The sequence below is a fragment of the Drosophila erecta genome, unplaced genomic scaffold (genome assembly GCF_003286155.1).
Source record: "Drosophila erecta strain 14021-0224.00,06,07 unplaced genomic scaffold, DereRS2 tig00000055-arrow-pilon, whole genome shotgun sequence".
NCBI lineage: Eukaryota > Metazoa > Arthropoda > Insecta > Diptera > Drosophilidae > Drosophila > Drosophila erecta.
Genome location: NW_020825200.1, coordinates 14,819,964 through 14,832,441, shown reverse-complemented (window position 1 = coordinate 14,832,441; position 12,478 = coordinate 14,819,964). Strand labels below are relative to the sequence as shown.

At 44.6% G+C, this 12,478-nt stretch overlaps 1 protein-coding gene across 1 annotated transcript in view; it reads right to left on the bottom strand.

The window, feature by feature from the left end:
• Positions 1-377: 377 nt before the first annotated feature.
• Positions 378-12,478, bottom strand: part of LOC6543411 — a 37,086-nt gene continuing 24,985 nt past the window's right edge. The window contains exons 3-8 of the mRNA XM_001969861.3: positions 8,557-8,828; positions 6,982-7,059; positions 6,550-6,682; positions 2,104-2,347; positions 1,497-1,594; positions 378-1,381 (exon numbers count right to left, since the gene is read on the bottom strand). Of these exons, the coding sequence (XP_001969897.2) occupies positions 1,113-1,381; positions 1,497-1,594; positions 2,104-2,347; positions 6,550-6,682; positions 6,982-7,059; positions 8,557-8,828 (1,094 nt within the window). The 3' untranslated portion in view covers positions 378-1,112. The remainder of the gene's footprint in view (positions 1,382-1,496; positions 1,595-2,103; positions 2,348-6,549; positions 6,683-6,981; positions 7,060-8,556; positions 8,829-12,478) is intronic.

Sequence of the window (12,478 nt, the reverse complement as noted above, 5' to 3'; positions counted from 1 at the left end):
ATGCCGCGGCGGCACCAGTCAAGTGGCAAAGGTGAGGTCAGAGTTCGAAGTTAAGTATACGCAGCGGTGTACCAGTCTGCAAACTGATGATGCGTGGCGATGGCGATGGCTATGGCTTATCGAGATCCCCTTAACTCGGAATGCTCTGCGTCGATTAGACTTTCCGTGTTTTCCTGTCCGGCCGCGAATTAATCGAAATTAAATTAAGCCCACGCACATTATCGAGCATTTAACGATGTAATTATGAAACAAAGGGCATTTTCAAGTACGCTCCACACACATAATGGCACATTTCTGGCAGCAGGCAAATTTAATTAATGTCCTGAAAATCAATACCTGCAACGACAAGCAAAACAAAAAAAAAAGAGGCAGGTGCGTACGGGGTAAATGTGGTTAAAATCAAGTTTTTATTTCAACAAAATACATTTCATTGCTTCTCATTGAGAAATTCGATATATACGTTTACAAATCGCTCGTCCTGCACACTGAGTATGTGAATATGTGAAAATCTATAACCAAATCGAAGTGAATTTAATTGTGGCCCTTTTATGTATATGCTGATAATGCAATTTCAAACAGTTTTTATTTTCTAACGCCTGTCGCCTTAATGAGAGTTGGATTCAATTGGTTTTCAAGTGTTTTCACAGTGACGAATATAATTAGCTAATTGCAATAACAGAAACGGAAAATAACACGAATAATAATATTTGCATTCTAAAAGTAACAATGCAATGCAGCTTTGTGTCTGTTATCGCGTTTGCAATTTCATTTCATATTACATTCGATAGTTTAATGGGCACCATTTTTTATTTTTATCGTTACATAAATATTTACGCTAGGCATAAAAATTAGCATTAAGTATAGTTTAGTTTAGTTTACTGTATGCCAGATGGGAAACCACTAAATGCAGACAGTTGCAAAGTTTCTCAATCATTTAAGAAATAAACTTTAGGATGTTGAAGCAGTAACATAAACTAATTATTTCAGCGCTAGTACAGCGGTTTTCCCATCCCCCTTTTTCAGATTTACACAAATGAGTCATGCTTAACTATGAATTCAGTTTTATATACAAGATGTTTGTTTTTGCTGTCCAAGTGGCCGCCACTTAATTATCATGATTCCACCAGCGATCCGGGGCCCAAACATCGATGCTGCTCCAAGTGGCTGGTGATTTTCGCACGCAGGTTGCAATAATTGATATGCAGAGTGGATAAATTCGAGCTGGAATCGCGGCAGCTGCTGCTCCCGATGTGGCAGCCACCAGTAAGCCATCGCACAACGGAACTGGCCACCATGGCCAGGAGGAGGACCATCCGACTGCTCCGCATGCTGCCACTGGTCCGGATCGCGCTGCTCTTTTGCATCGCCGCGGGGCTTTCGTCTATGGAGGACAGAACGGGAAGGCAAACAGAAGTGTGTGGCTGCAGCAGATACATTTGGTTAAGTCCGGAGTCGGGAGTCCGGAGTCCGGAGTCCGGCGCCCGGACCACTCTTACCATTGATGACATTGACCACCACGCTGGCCGCTTCCGCTGTGGTCGGCATGCACGTATAGTTTCCGGTGTCCAGCAGCTGGGCATTGGCAATGCGTAATCTGGGAAACATGGAAAGCAAAGCAGAGAGAAGCTTAAGGCAAACGTGCAGCTTAATTGCGTCAACTTTGCCGCCCGGCCCCCTGCCACACCTCCCCCGATTAAATCAACTCCATCGATCAAAGCTCGGCATGCCAGCCATGAGGCAACTGGAAAATCTCGCACCTGGTGGCACGTTAAGTCCCCTTTGGCATTCCGGCTGGCAACTGGAGGAAAAATGCCAGCCTTCGAGAGTTGCGCGCTTAATCGCTCGTTGAATCATTATAACAACCAATTTAAAGTGTTCAATTAAATGCTAAAGAAAGTGCGAGCAATTCGAGAGCTTTTCCAGTTTTATAAGAGAGCCAAGTGCGTGGTGAGTCACTAATTTGTTCTTAATCCTATGCAACAGAAACACTCGCTTTGAAATTGCACCTTTTTATTTTGGTACTGTTGAATACCAGCTAATTTATTCTGATAGTTGTATCCCGCTAAGGTGCACCCGATTTCGCCGAGTGTGCCCGTGACTCACCTGCTCTGCAGCTTCTCGGCCAGCGTGGACTCCATGGAGATGCGTTGCAAGTCGATGGCCGCGTCGTTCGGATGCGCCACAAAGGGGGTGAGGATGTAGGGGCCGCGGTACCAGTAAATGGGCCCAATATCCTGCGCCGACGTCGCCGGCTGCTTCACGTGGCAAGTGAGCGTTACGCTGCTGCCCACCTTGACATACAGGTCCGTCGGTCCGGCAATAATCGCCTTGGCATCTGGCGGCGTTACTGCGATGCGTTGAAACGAGCCCGAATGGCATTTGATTAATAGCATTTCTACCCGCTCCGCTCATGAGGTTTGTGGTTGGTGCATCTAATCATGCGTCCGGCAAACGCAAATGCCAGTGCGACCCAATTGATTTGAGTTCGGATGGGAATGGGGCTGGGTTGGGATTGGATTGGATTGAATTGGGTGGATTGAATTGCCGGCAATTTTGAGCAAATGCTAGCCCCCACAATTGTGTGCACGTGTGCTGCTGTGGAGCCCCATGTTTGACCAGAATACCTTGGAGCTACTGGGCTGGCACCCCAGATTCCAGCTGATAATGAGCAGCTACTGTGTAAGCTGAGGCTCGACCGAGTACTCCATTCAGCCGGTGGCCTCGTGTTATTAACTGGAACAAGCTTCGACTTCGATCGAGCACATTGTTTATGGGTATGCTAATCTGCAAAAGCTGAGACTGGCCTGCAGCAAATCCACCTGCATTTAGGAAGGCTTCACCTTCAATTCAAAAGCTAATGCCTCAATAAAAGTTGAGTATTATAATTGCTTGCAATGCTTTTATAAATTTAGATTCCTTCTGATAGGCTTAAATTTATTTCTGATCTGCCAAGCTCGTATTTTACCTACAATGCTTTAAAAACCACGCATAACTTTAGTTCATTCAGAAGAGATTTTACTTTATGCGTTCCATAAAAGCGGCTTGTTTATATTTCTGAAACTGACTTTCAAAAATTTAAAGCACTTTTAATTTTATATGCCGAATTCCCTGGAAGCTGTAAAAAGCGTTTAATGGCATCGAATCAAATTTTCATTCCTTGATGAAGAACAATTTTTATAGTGAGGGAACGCCCTTTGCCCGACCAAAATTAATGAAAAAACTAGCACATAAAAATTTGTTGGGCCTTCCTGATGGCCTTGGCTTTTGGGACAACTTGCTCCGACCGCCGCCCTTTGGCCATTTCATTGACCCATTGTTTGTCGATGAAGCTGTTGCCTTTGGCTGCTGGTCTCGCATTTTACACACATTTTAAGTGTTGTTAGCCGGTTGTTATTGTGAGCCAGACGGTGGGCCATTGGCCGATGTATTAGGGCGTGCCATTAAACGTTGTTCCCCATACGTACATACGTACCATATATGTTTGTACGTGTGGCTTTTCTAATATTGGCATTGGGTTTTCCGGGCTGAACGGCAGCTGCCGCAGACAGAGACAAATGTGCGGGGGGAACTGAACTAAGCCGAACCTCCAGAATCCCGTTACCACCACCACTTTCACGTTATAGGCACTGAAAATTGGTTTAATGTTTTTTCCGTGCGTCGGCCGACCGTTTTTGGCCAACACAGCAGGCAGTCAACAAAGTCAAATGTTGACGTTGTTAATGATGTGCGGCGGGGCTTTGGGGCAGAAGGCTGCAGCATCCACACAAGTCGACCAGCCGGTCGACCAGGGCGGTGGGGCATAAAAGCGGATTTCGAGGCGCCCCAGACTAAGCACACTGCACTGGCACTGGATTCGGTGGCAGGAGCTGGAGGAAGCGATTCGGTTAGTTAGTTAACTTGGCATTAGTGGAGCCCATTGACGCCCTCGCAGATAGCGTCTTAAATGCCATCGACTTTCGCCAGTGGCCGAGATTGGAAAGAGGGAAAATAAACACAGCTATTTTCTGGGTGGGGAAATCCTACTAGTACTCAGGCTCTAATAAAACGCAGAACTAAGCTTTATTTATTAATAAATCCAGCTGCTTTGCAAAAACAAAGTGGGCAGAATATTAATCAAATACTCGTATATTTTTGATGGCATGTGAGCTCATTTTGTGTATCCGAATCACTGAGTTCCAAGTGAATTAATCCATGTGGACAGTTAAAGTATCAGCATAAAAAACACTATATGCTACTGAGTAATATTTCATGGGACACATTTTGCTTTCCTTGGGCATAAATCAGTGAATAATATTTCCGTCGGCGCACCACGTGATTCGCAGGACGACGGCGTGCATACTTATAACGCGATTTCTGGGGTGCAAATGATTAGCATAAATTCGCAACTTGCCGCCTCAACTTGCCCCTTTTACAGGTGGCAACATGCCTGTCGGCTTCCTGTCGCCGCTCCTTCGCTGTCCAAAGGCAGCGCACTCAAGGATTACTACAGCCGCAGTGCAGTTGGGTTCCCAGGCGGGCAGGATGTTTAGCGCCACCAGGTTGCCAGGTTGCCAGGTTGCAGGCAGCAAGAGCAACTGCGGAAGCTGAAATGCTGATACGACTTTGCTTTTGATGAGTGCTACACCCCTCGACTCGACTTCGTTATAAACTGGAGACACACTGCATCCTGCCGGTGGCAGGCAATTTGTCCTGGCTGCCTTTTATCCTTCATCAGCGGGTTACACACCCGTTTAAGACGGATTTTAAGCCGATGATTCACTGGGTGACTACTTTAAAGTCAAATTTAAACGAATAAAAATTCTAGAAAATTGCCCTGCAAATATTTATACTTAAAAGGAGTAAGCTGTAAATTTAAATAGTGTAAAATGGGACCAATAAATTGTAAAAAGTATCTACACGCGTGCAGATGGAACTAAATATTAAAAATCATTTTTGAAAAAAGAGATTTGTATTACAAAACATTCAATCGGATGTAAGAACTGCTTAAGGGACACATATTTAAAGAGAAAATGAATATATCAAAATTTAAAAATTTAATCGGATATAATAATTTAACGCGTATATTGAGCTATTTGCTTGTAAGATTTTCCCTCGAGTAGATTTACTGATATTGGCCGAGAAAACTTTGAACTGGAAACTAAACCAATCACTGCCAAGTAGCAAACTCCGCCCGATTATTTCAATTAACTTTCACGCTGGTCAAACAAAACTTTCTCCCTGCGACGGTGACGACAAATGAGGAGACTAACTGCGCGGGATGTCCGTGGGATCCTGGGGATACGGGCGAACCGGACGATCCGGGGGATACGGGGATGCCCACGTGGAGCACTGCCTTGCTCGCTTGGCTGCCCGGCACGGCGAAAAAGTTCCAAATCAATTTTACGTACATGAATGAAACATGAACGTGTATGCTTTGTGGAGCAATTTATAGCAACACACAGCCGCAAACAAACAGGGTATCCGTATCCTATCCCCCGCCGACTTCTCGACTCGCAACCGGAAATCCATTGTAGAAAACTTGTGAAATGGCAGAACAATGAGGCAGAAGGGTGGCTCAGCCTCAAGGTTGTGGCGGCGGTTGAAAGGGTGGAAGCCCCCTTTTCCAGTGCCCTAGTGTGTATAACAAACAGGCAGCATATGAATTTAGTATTGAATTTAAATGCAAATTGCGTTTGCATGCAAAGCGTGTAGAAAAATAGACAAACCGAACTTTCCACTGACGGGGGCGTTGGGGGCGGGACGAGTAACGGTACTGGCAGGTGCCAACAGTGGTTGCTACTCCAACAGTCTGACCTACAGCCCATCCAGTCCACCTTTAAAGCCTAACCCCCTCACACTTGCAAACGCCAGCCTCTGCATACTAAAAACAGGAATCAATTTATTTGCGGTTACTCTCAACGGGTCTCTGCATCCTGGGAATGTCCTATATTTCACAGTTCAACGAGGATGCTTGGTAAAAATTGTGTGCTGAATGATTTCATAAAATATACCATGGCTAAATTAGGTTCCAATATGAAAACAATTAACTAAAAAGTTCTGGCTTAGTAGCAACTGAAATCCCAAGCCATTTATATCTACCCAAGATCATAATCTACCTAAAAAGAAGTTCTCAGATCACCTTGAACTGGAATAAAGCCCGGGAATTTAGAACATTTAATCTGCAAAGTGATGTCCTGTGATTACCCAAAAATTCCATCATGGCAGGGATAAACCATTATGACGAACGACTATCCATTGCCGTACAGCGAAGGAGTAACTTTGGCCACACCCAAGCCAGTAGATCTTGCCAAGCCCAGGAGAAACTGGCAAAGTTTACGGCCAATTTACAAAGCCCTTCGCCGTAGAGCAATGCAGAGTGTATAAAAAGTTGCCATTTCAGGTCGTGCGAATGCCATCCACTCGCTGACAATGCGTATGCAACTGAAAGGGGGGAGGCCTTGTTGGCTGCAAAGGATCCAGGAGTTGGGCGGTGGAGGAGGTGGATGAGGTGGAGGAGCTGGAGGAGGTGGAGGGAGGCGGAAATGGAGCAGACAGGGATGCCTTACTCACCTATGACATTCAGGCGAAATGCCATCGAAATCTTTGGCTCCGTATTCACTTGGCATTCGTAGATGCCGCTGTCACGTGGCTGGGCATATTTCACATGCAATGTCCAATCCTTGGAGTCGGCGGTCCGCACCACCTGCTCGGGTGAGAGGGACGGCAGCAGCGGGAACAAGAGAGACAGACAGTGATAGAACAGCGGGTGGGTGAAACAGGATGGCAACATAAATCGCTGCTGGGTTGCGGGGCCCAGCGAGTCCTTGGTAAATTTAATCAATGCATACAACTTGCTTGGCCCGAATTGCATACGCAATTAAGCTGACTTTGCTTACAAGCCCGGCGGACATTAAATAAGCTACCTGGGCCAAGGGATGATTGGGAACGGGGGCGAACTGGGGGGCAGGAGGGATAACTGTGGCCCAGATTACGTATACGCACCTTGAAACGCTCATCAGATGTGTAGGTCAGAATGCCTGCAGTCAGAATGTGCAAATCGCGTTTTCTTATCCAGGATACCTGCAATGGGATGAAAAAAGCAGGAGGGACACCAAATGTTGTTAGTGCCAGTGCTTAAGTCAATTTTAAAAATTGCCTCCGGTCCTGCCACTCGGCTGCTCGGGAACTCGACGAAAGTATATAGATGCGAAAATTTAATAAACCAAGCGGCAAAATGAACCAAGCAGCCAACTCTTAAATCTGCTGAAGGTTGCTCCCAAATACAGTGGCTCCTGGCTACGAACGAGCCGAACATGATTACACTTTAGGGGATAAGTGACACAACTTGAAAGCTAAATGGGATTTCATATTTCACTGCAACCGATTGCCAAAGACAATCAAATCGCACGGTGGGATTAACCCAAAATGGCTTAGCGCAAAACAGATTTCACCGTATTCCACTCGTATACAACGAACATTTCTTATTCAGGCAAGAAAGAAAAGAGCAGATGGGCTGGGAAAATGGAGACAGTGCGTGCCCCAAATGTGAGCGGCTTAAAGTCGCCGAAAGCCCCCAAAACTACCAGGCGAATGGAAAGGAGAACCTGTCGCTGCTGCAGCGGGCAAAAAAGTAATCTTCCAGACGGCCGCGGGCAAACAAAACTTTTCGCATCCCCAGAAGCCGCCAAAAACAAAAAAAAAAAAGAGAAAAAATGGTTAAACGAAGGCGGGAAAACGAAGAAAACCAGGCAGCAGATATAAACGGAACTAAAAGTGTCAAAGTGGCGAAAGGGAACTCCAGCAGCGCGGATGAGCTCGTGGAAAATAGATGGACCCGCAAGGTGAGCGATAGTAAATCTGGATCAGACTACGCTAGTGAGCACGAGATGGATGGTGATTGCGAGGGATGGCAGGGCTCGAAATCGGAAGGCAAGGGATCCGGGAACGCACTTGGGTTCAAAATAACAAAGCCCATTTCTAATTATCTACGCGAAGGACGCATTTCAGAAATGAGAGCTTTTGACCTTAAAACTTAGGTATACACTAAATTATAATGAGTTTGCACGTTTGAGGCAGTAAAATAAAACCGAAAATAACTTGTCAAAAATATTTCTGCAATGCTAAAGGTTCGCCGCCAGCTTGTTAGTCCGTTTTGATTGAAACCAGTATGGAATAGTGTCAGTCAAAGAAATCCAATACAAAATACCCTGGAACTTAAAAAGCTTAAAGCAAAGGAAACAAGGGGAAACTGGGCAAAACTGGGAAAAACTGAGGAAAAACAAGGCGAGTTCGCAAAGTAAACTCGGCATTGGTCAAAGGCCAGACTGAAGGTTTTGAGCGGAAGGCAGAAACTTTTTCATTGAACCGACAAAACAAGGGTGGCCAAGAAGCGGGAAATGGGAAAAGGCGACTGGGGAAATGGAGCTGCATGGGAAAAGTTAGCGCTAACTTGATTTTCAGCTTCACTGACGATCCAAATATTTTGCTTAAGAATGCATTAAAATCAAAATCGGTGGGGGAGAAATCTATTCAATGATAAGCTGGTAAATGCAATCACTTGCCGACTGATTCGCTCACCGATTTATCTCCCAGATTGTCAACGCGGCAATTGATGGCCGCCGTGTGTCCCGACCGGGTGGTAATATTCCTGGGCATTCCGAAGTCGAAGACGGGTGGTGGATAGGTGGTCTCCTCCGGCTGCTGCTCCTCGGCCTCTCGGTCATCATCCAGGGCGTTTCCGAACTGGGGAAACTTCCTATTCACCGAGGCTATGTACACGTAATCGTTGTCAATGCTCGATGGGGCAGAAACCATGGGCAACAGGTTGTTACTGCCATCCACGATATGAGCTGTGAAGTAAAAAGGGAAGTAAAAGGTTTTAAATAAATTTCATTTCTGCTCCAAAATAAACACAAATAGCTTAAAGAGTTTGATGAACTGATTTCCTTGCTTTTCCTGAAAGGAAGTGAAAGAAGCAATATAAAAAATAACCTGCTCCGGACAGCAGACAGGAATAGTTCAAAAGGGAGAACATTAATTAAATGCCACTCAATGCCCAGTGAAAATGCTCTTTTCCCACAACTACGGGAACTATATTACTCAGCTGCACATTGGAGCTCGAATTTATTTCAAAAATGCACCATGAGATGCCATTTTACGGCTCGTTGGGATTAAAGGACAAATAGCGAGGGAGCAATAAAAACCAAAACAATGGGGAAAACACTCATAATAATTATATATCACACTTGGCCAGCAGATGAACGATTTCCTTTCTATTTACAAGCGGAAGACGCAGCTAAACAATGGAAATGGCTTTAATTAAAATAAATGTGTGCATTTTAATTGCCAATGTGGATATGGGGTAGTGAAATCCGTTAGGCACAGGAAATACCCGAAGTTGTCCAACAAAAAACTCATTTCTTCTTACATGCGAAGTTCAGGAAGATCTCAATAAAAAACCGAGCAGGAGGAAATCCAAGAAGCACGTTTTGCAGCATTAACACCAGCACATTTTTACTATAAAAGTAGTTAACTAACTTTAAAGATTCCTAGTGCATTTCCGTGCGCATTCAAAGTTCAGTATTCTCATTGCCAAGCCGCAATGTGCGCGGTTCAGAGTTCAAAGTTCGCGTCAAGTAACGCGTATAAATTATAAATCACTCAGCAACTATGCAGCACGGACTATCTTTACCGTTAACTGCAATCCACACCTCGCACGTGCACGTGCACTTCGCACCACGTGGCAAAAAGCGAAAAATCATGTTTTCTGCATTTGAATTTATTTGACATTTTAATGAGCGCATAATGGCAGCGGAGCAGTCGCCAAAACAGCGACGCGACTTGCTTGCTGATAATGGCCAGGTTGCACCACCCACAACTCAGATGCTGCAAGGCACTAGCTGCCACATTCCACAACCATCCGCTCTGCCACCATCCCCATCCCCATCCAGATGCGCATCCGCATCCACATTCATATCCGAGTCCATGTCCACCTCCATCCAGCTCCTGCTGTCACTGCCTCCAATCTCTCTAACTGGGTCACTCACTTTTGCCGGCTGCACTTGAATCTTTTAGGCCATTGGGGTGGCACTTGTGCATGTAAGACACAAAAATCTAAATTATTTAAGTGCCCACCCCCCGCTCGGGCACACTCATGCATGCATATGTGGAAAGTGAGTAGATGGGGGCGGAATAGCCACACCCACACTCAGATGCAGCGATTTACAGTGGGCCACATGTCGGTAATGTTCATTTTTCCTCTTTTTTTGATCAAATGACATTTGTAGGTAAATCAAAAAGAACAAATGATAAATACTTATTTTACTTTTATCAAACATTAGGCCAGATAAACAGCGAATGTTTTAATAGTTTGGGGTGACAGTTTTTAATATTATATTACGTATACGCCGCGATGTACAGCCCAGAATTCTGCACTATTAGTTTTCTAAGTATAATGCTTAAATATCTTCTTATTAAAAATGAATATAATATTGGCCAGTATAGTGCAGCTTACTCAATTATTTAATTTTAAAGGATTTAAAACCGCATTTAATTTATTGCACAAATACACAAACTACATACATAGCGATGCTACCAAAAGCACAGAAATAGACTGCAAACTAATTGAAACGAGTGAAATCAGAGTTTCGCTTAGACAATGCTCACTGTACAAAATGTGCGGCAACAGAACTCTCCGCTTTTATGGAAAAGTAGTCTAAACATGAAAAAAAGCTCGCAAAAAATAAAACTAGATACGAAATGCCAAAGTGAGTGCAGCACTTTTTGCAGCTGCAGCCTGCGCTGCTTTCATCAACCCGGCTGTTGTTGTTTTTGCTGTTGGTGCTGCACACAGATACACTCTCAGTTTTGGCATCATTTAGATACTCGTGGAGCAACTGATGCAAATTTAATTTGGACACCTCGCAAAAAATGCGGCGCATGCGAGTGCCTCAAAAGCGGGCAAAAAGGTGCGCAGATGGGCGTGGGGCAACTATCTGGTGGCATAACTTGCACTTGAGTGTGTGTGAACTGCAACTAATGATGTTGCAGGCACTCGCATGCGGCTTTCTGATTTAACGATCGCAGTTCGCTTTTTGTACTTTTTTTTCTTTTTGCTTTGTTGTTTGGCCCCAGAAATGTTCCCAAAAATGCTCAGTTGCTGGGAGCTTAATGGCCCGTTTTGGTTGGTTTAACCGATTGCTGCGGTTGATGGCCGTCATCCTCCGGTTTTTTCCGCTCTTCCGTCGTCATAAACTTCATGCTTTGTTTCCGCCGAGGTACTCCTTTATACCCTTTAACTGCGGCGAAAATATCAGCGGCAGGCAAAAAATATACATATTTCAGCCTCTAAGAGCGGTCATAAAAGGCAAATCAAGGCTTCGGTCAACTAAAAATAAAAGGCGCTGATTGTCGCTGAAATCGATCTGTGGCAGCCGGAAAATCGGCTTTTCTTCTGGGGCTTAGATTAATTTGGCACCCTTGTCAGCATAATGATTTCATTTTACGGCATTAGTGTAAATGTATAAGCCGATTTAACGATGACGGGGTTTTCGAAATAAAAGATACAGTAGTCTCAATGAAGCCGATTCTTTTATTTCGCTGTATATAAAAGCGAACTTTTTCAGGAATATTAAAGTAGTTACCATTCGTAAGATTTCAGTAATCGTAATAAATTAAATTTTGTAATAATTACAAAAGCCTTCGGCTAATCCCTGCATCTTAAAGACTCGCCTGAAAATCTATTGAAACTTAAGGCAAAAATTATAACCTTCAACTGCCAACTTTGAGCTCGACTAGAACCAGCTAAAGTCCTTACAACGATGCAACTACAGCTCCTTAAAATCACTTGGCTCGGAACACTTTAAGCACATTTTTCTCAAGGGAGTTGGCAAAAACAGAAAAGGGCTTTTGAAAAATTCAATAAGCAGCCGGTGCCATCAATGTCCTCAAGGATATTTCCTAGTTGTCTGCGGCTTCTGACGACTGGGTGTGTGGGGAATATTTATTAAAATCGTTGTTCACCATTTTTATTTAGCATATCAAAAGCGGTCCGTGGACTGTTGCCCAACATTCTTGTGCGGAAACATGTCCCAAAGGTTTAGGGTTTTCTTATTTTCCCTCTGCCCTTTCTGCGGGTATATTTGTTTAAGCGGAGTATCATTTCGCCACTGGCTAGACAAGCCTATTTCAGGCTTAGGCCCATTGAAGTTGGCTGTGGCCAAAGCAAACGAGCCTGCGGCCAGGGAATCTCTACAAAATGGACTCACCCAAGATGGCCCATGATTACAGGGCCTTTTTCGAGTGCAACATATCTACTCAATGTGTACATGTACATACAACACATAGTCGCGCGAGTTTCAGTCCGTTCAACACGCTGTTGAAGTTGAAAGTGCAGCATCGCCTGGGGCTGTTGGCTAATGTCTCGCTCACATGAATTTCTATGTGGCAGGAAGATTAATGTCCCCGGTTTCCACAGACAGCTGCTGCAAAGGCGTCGAAC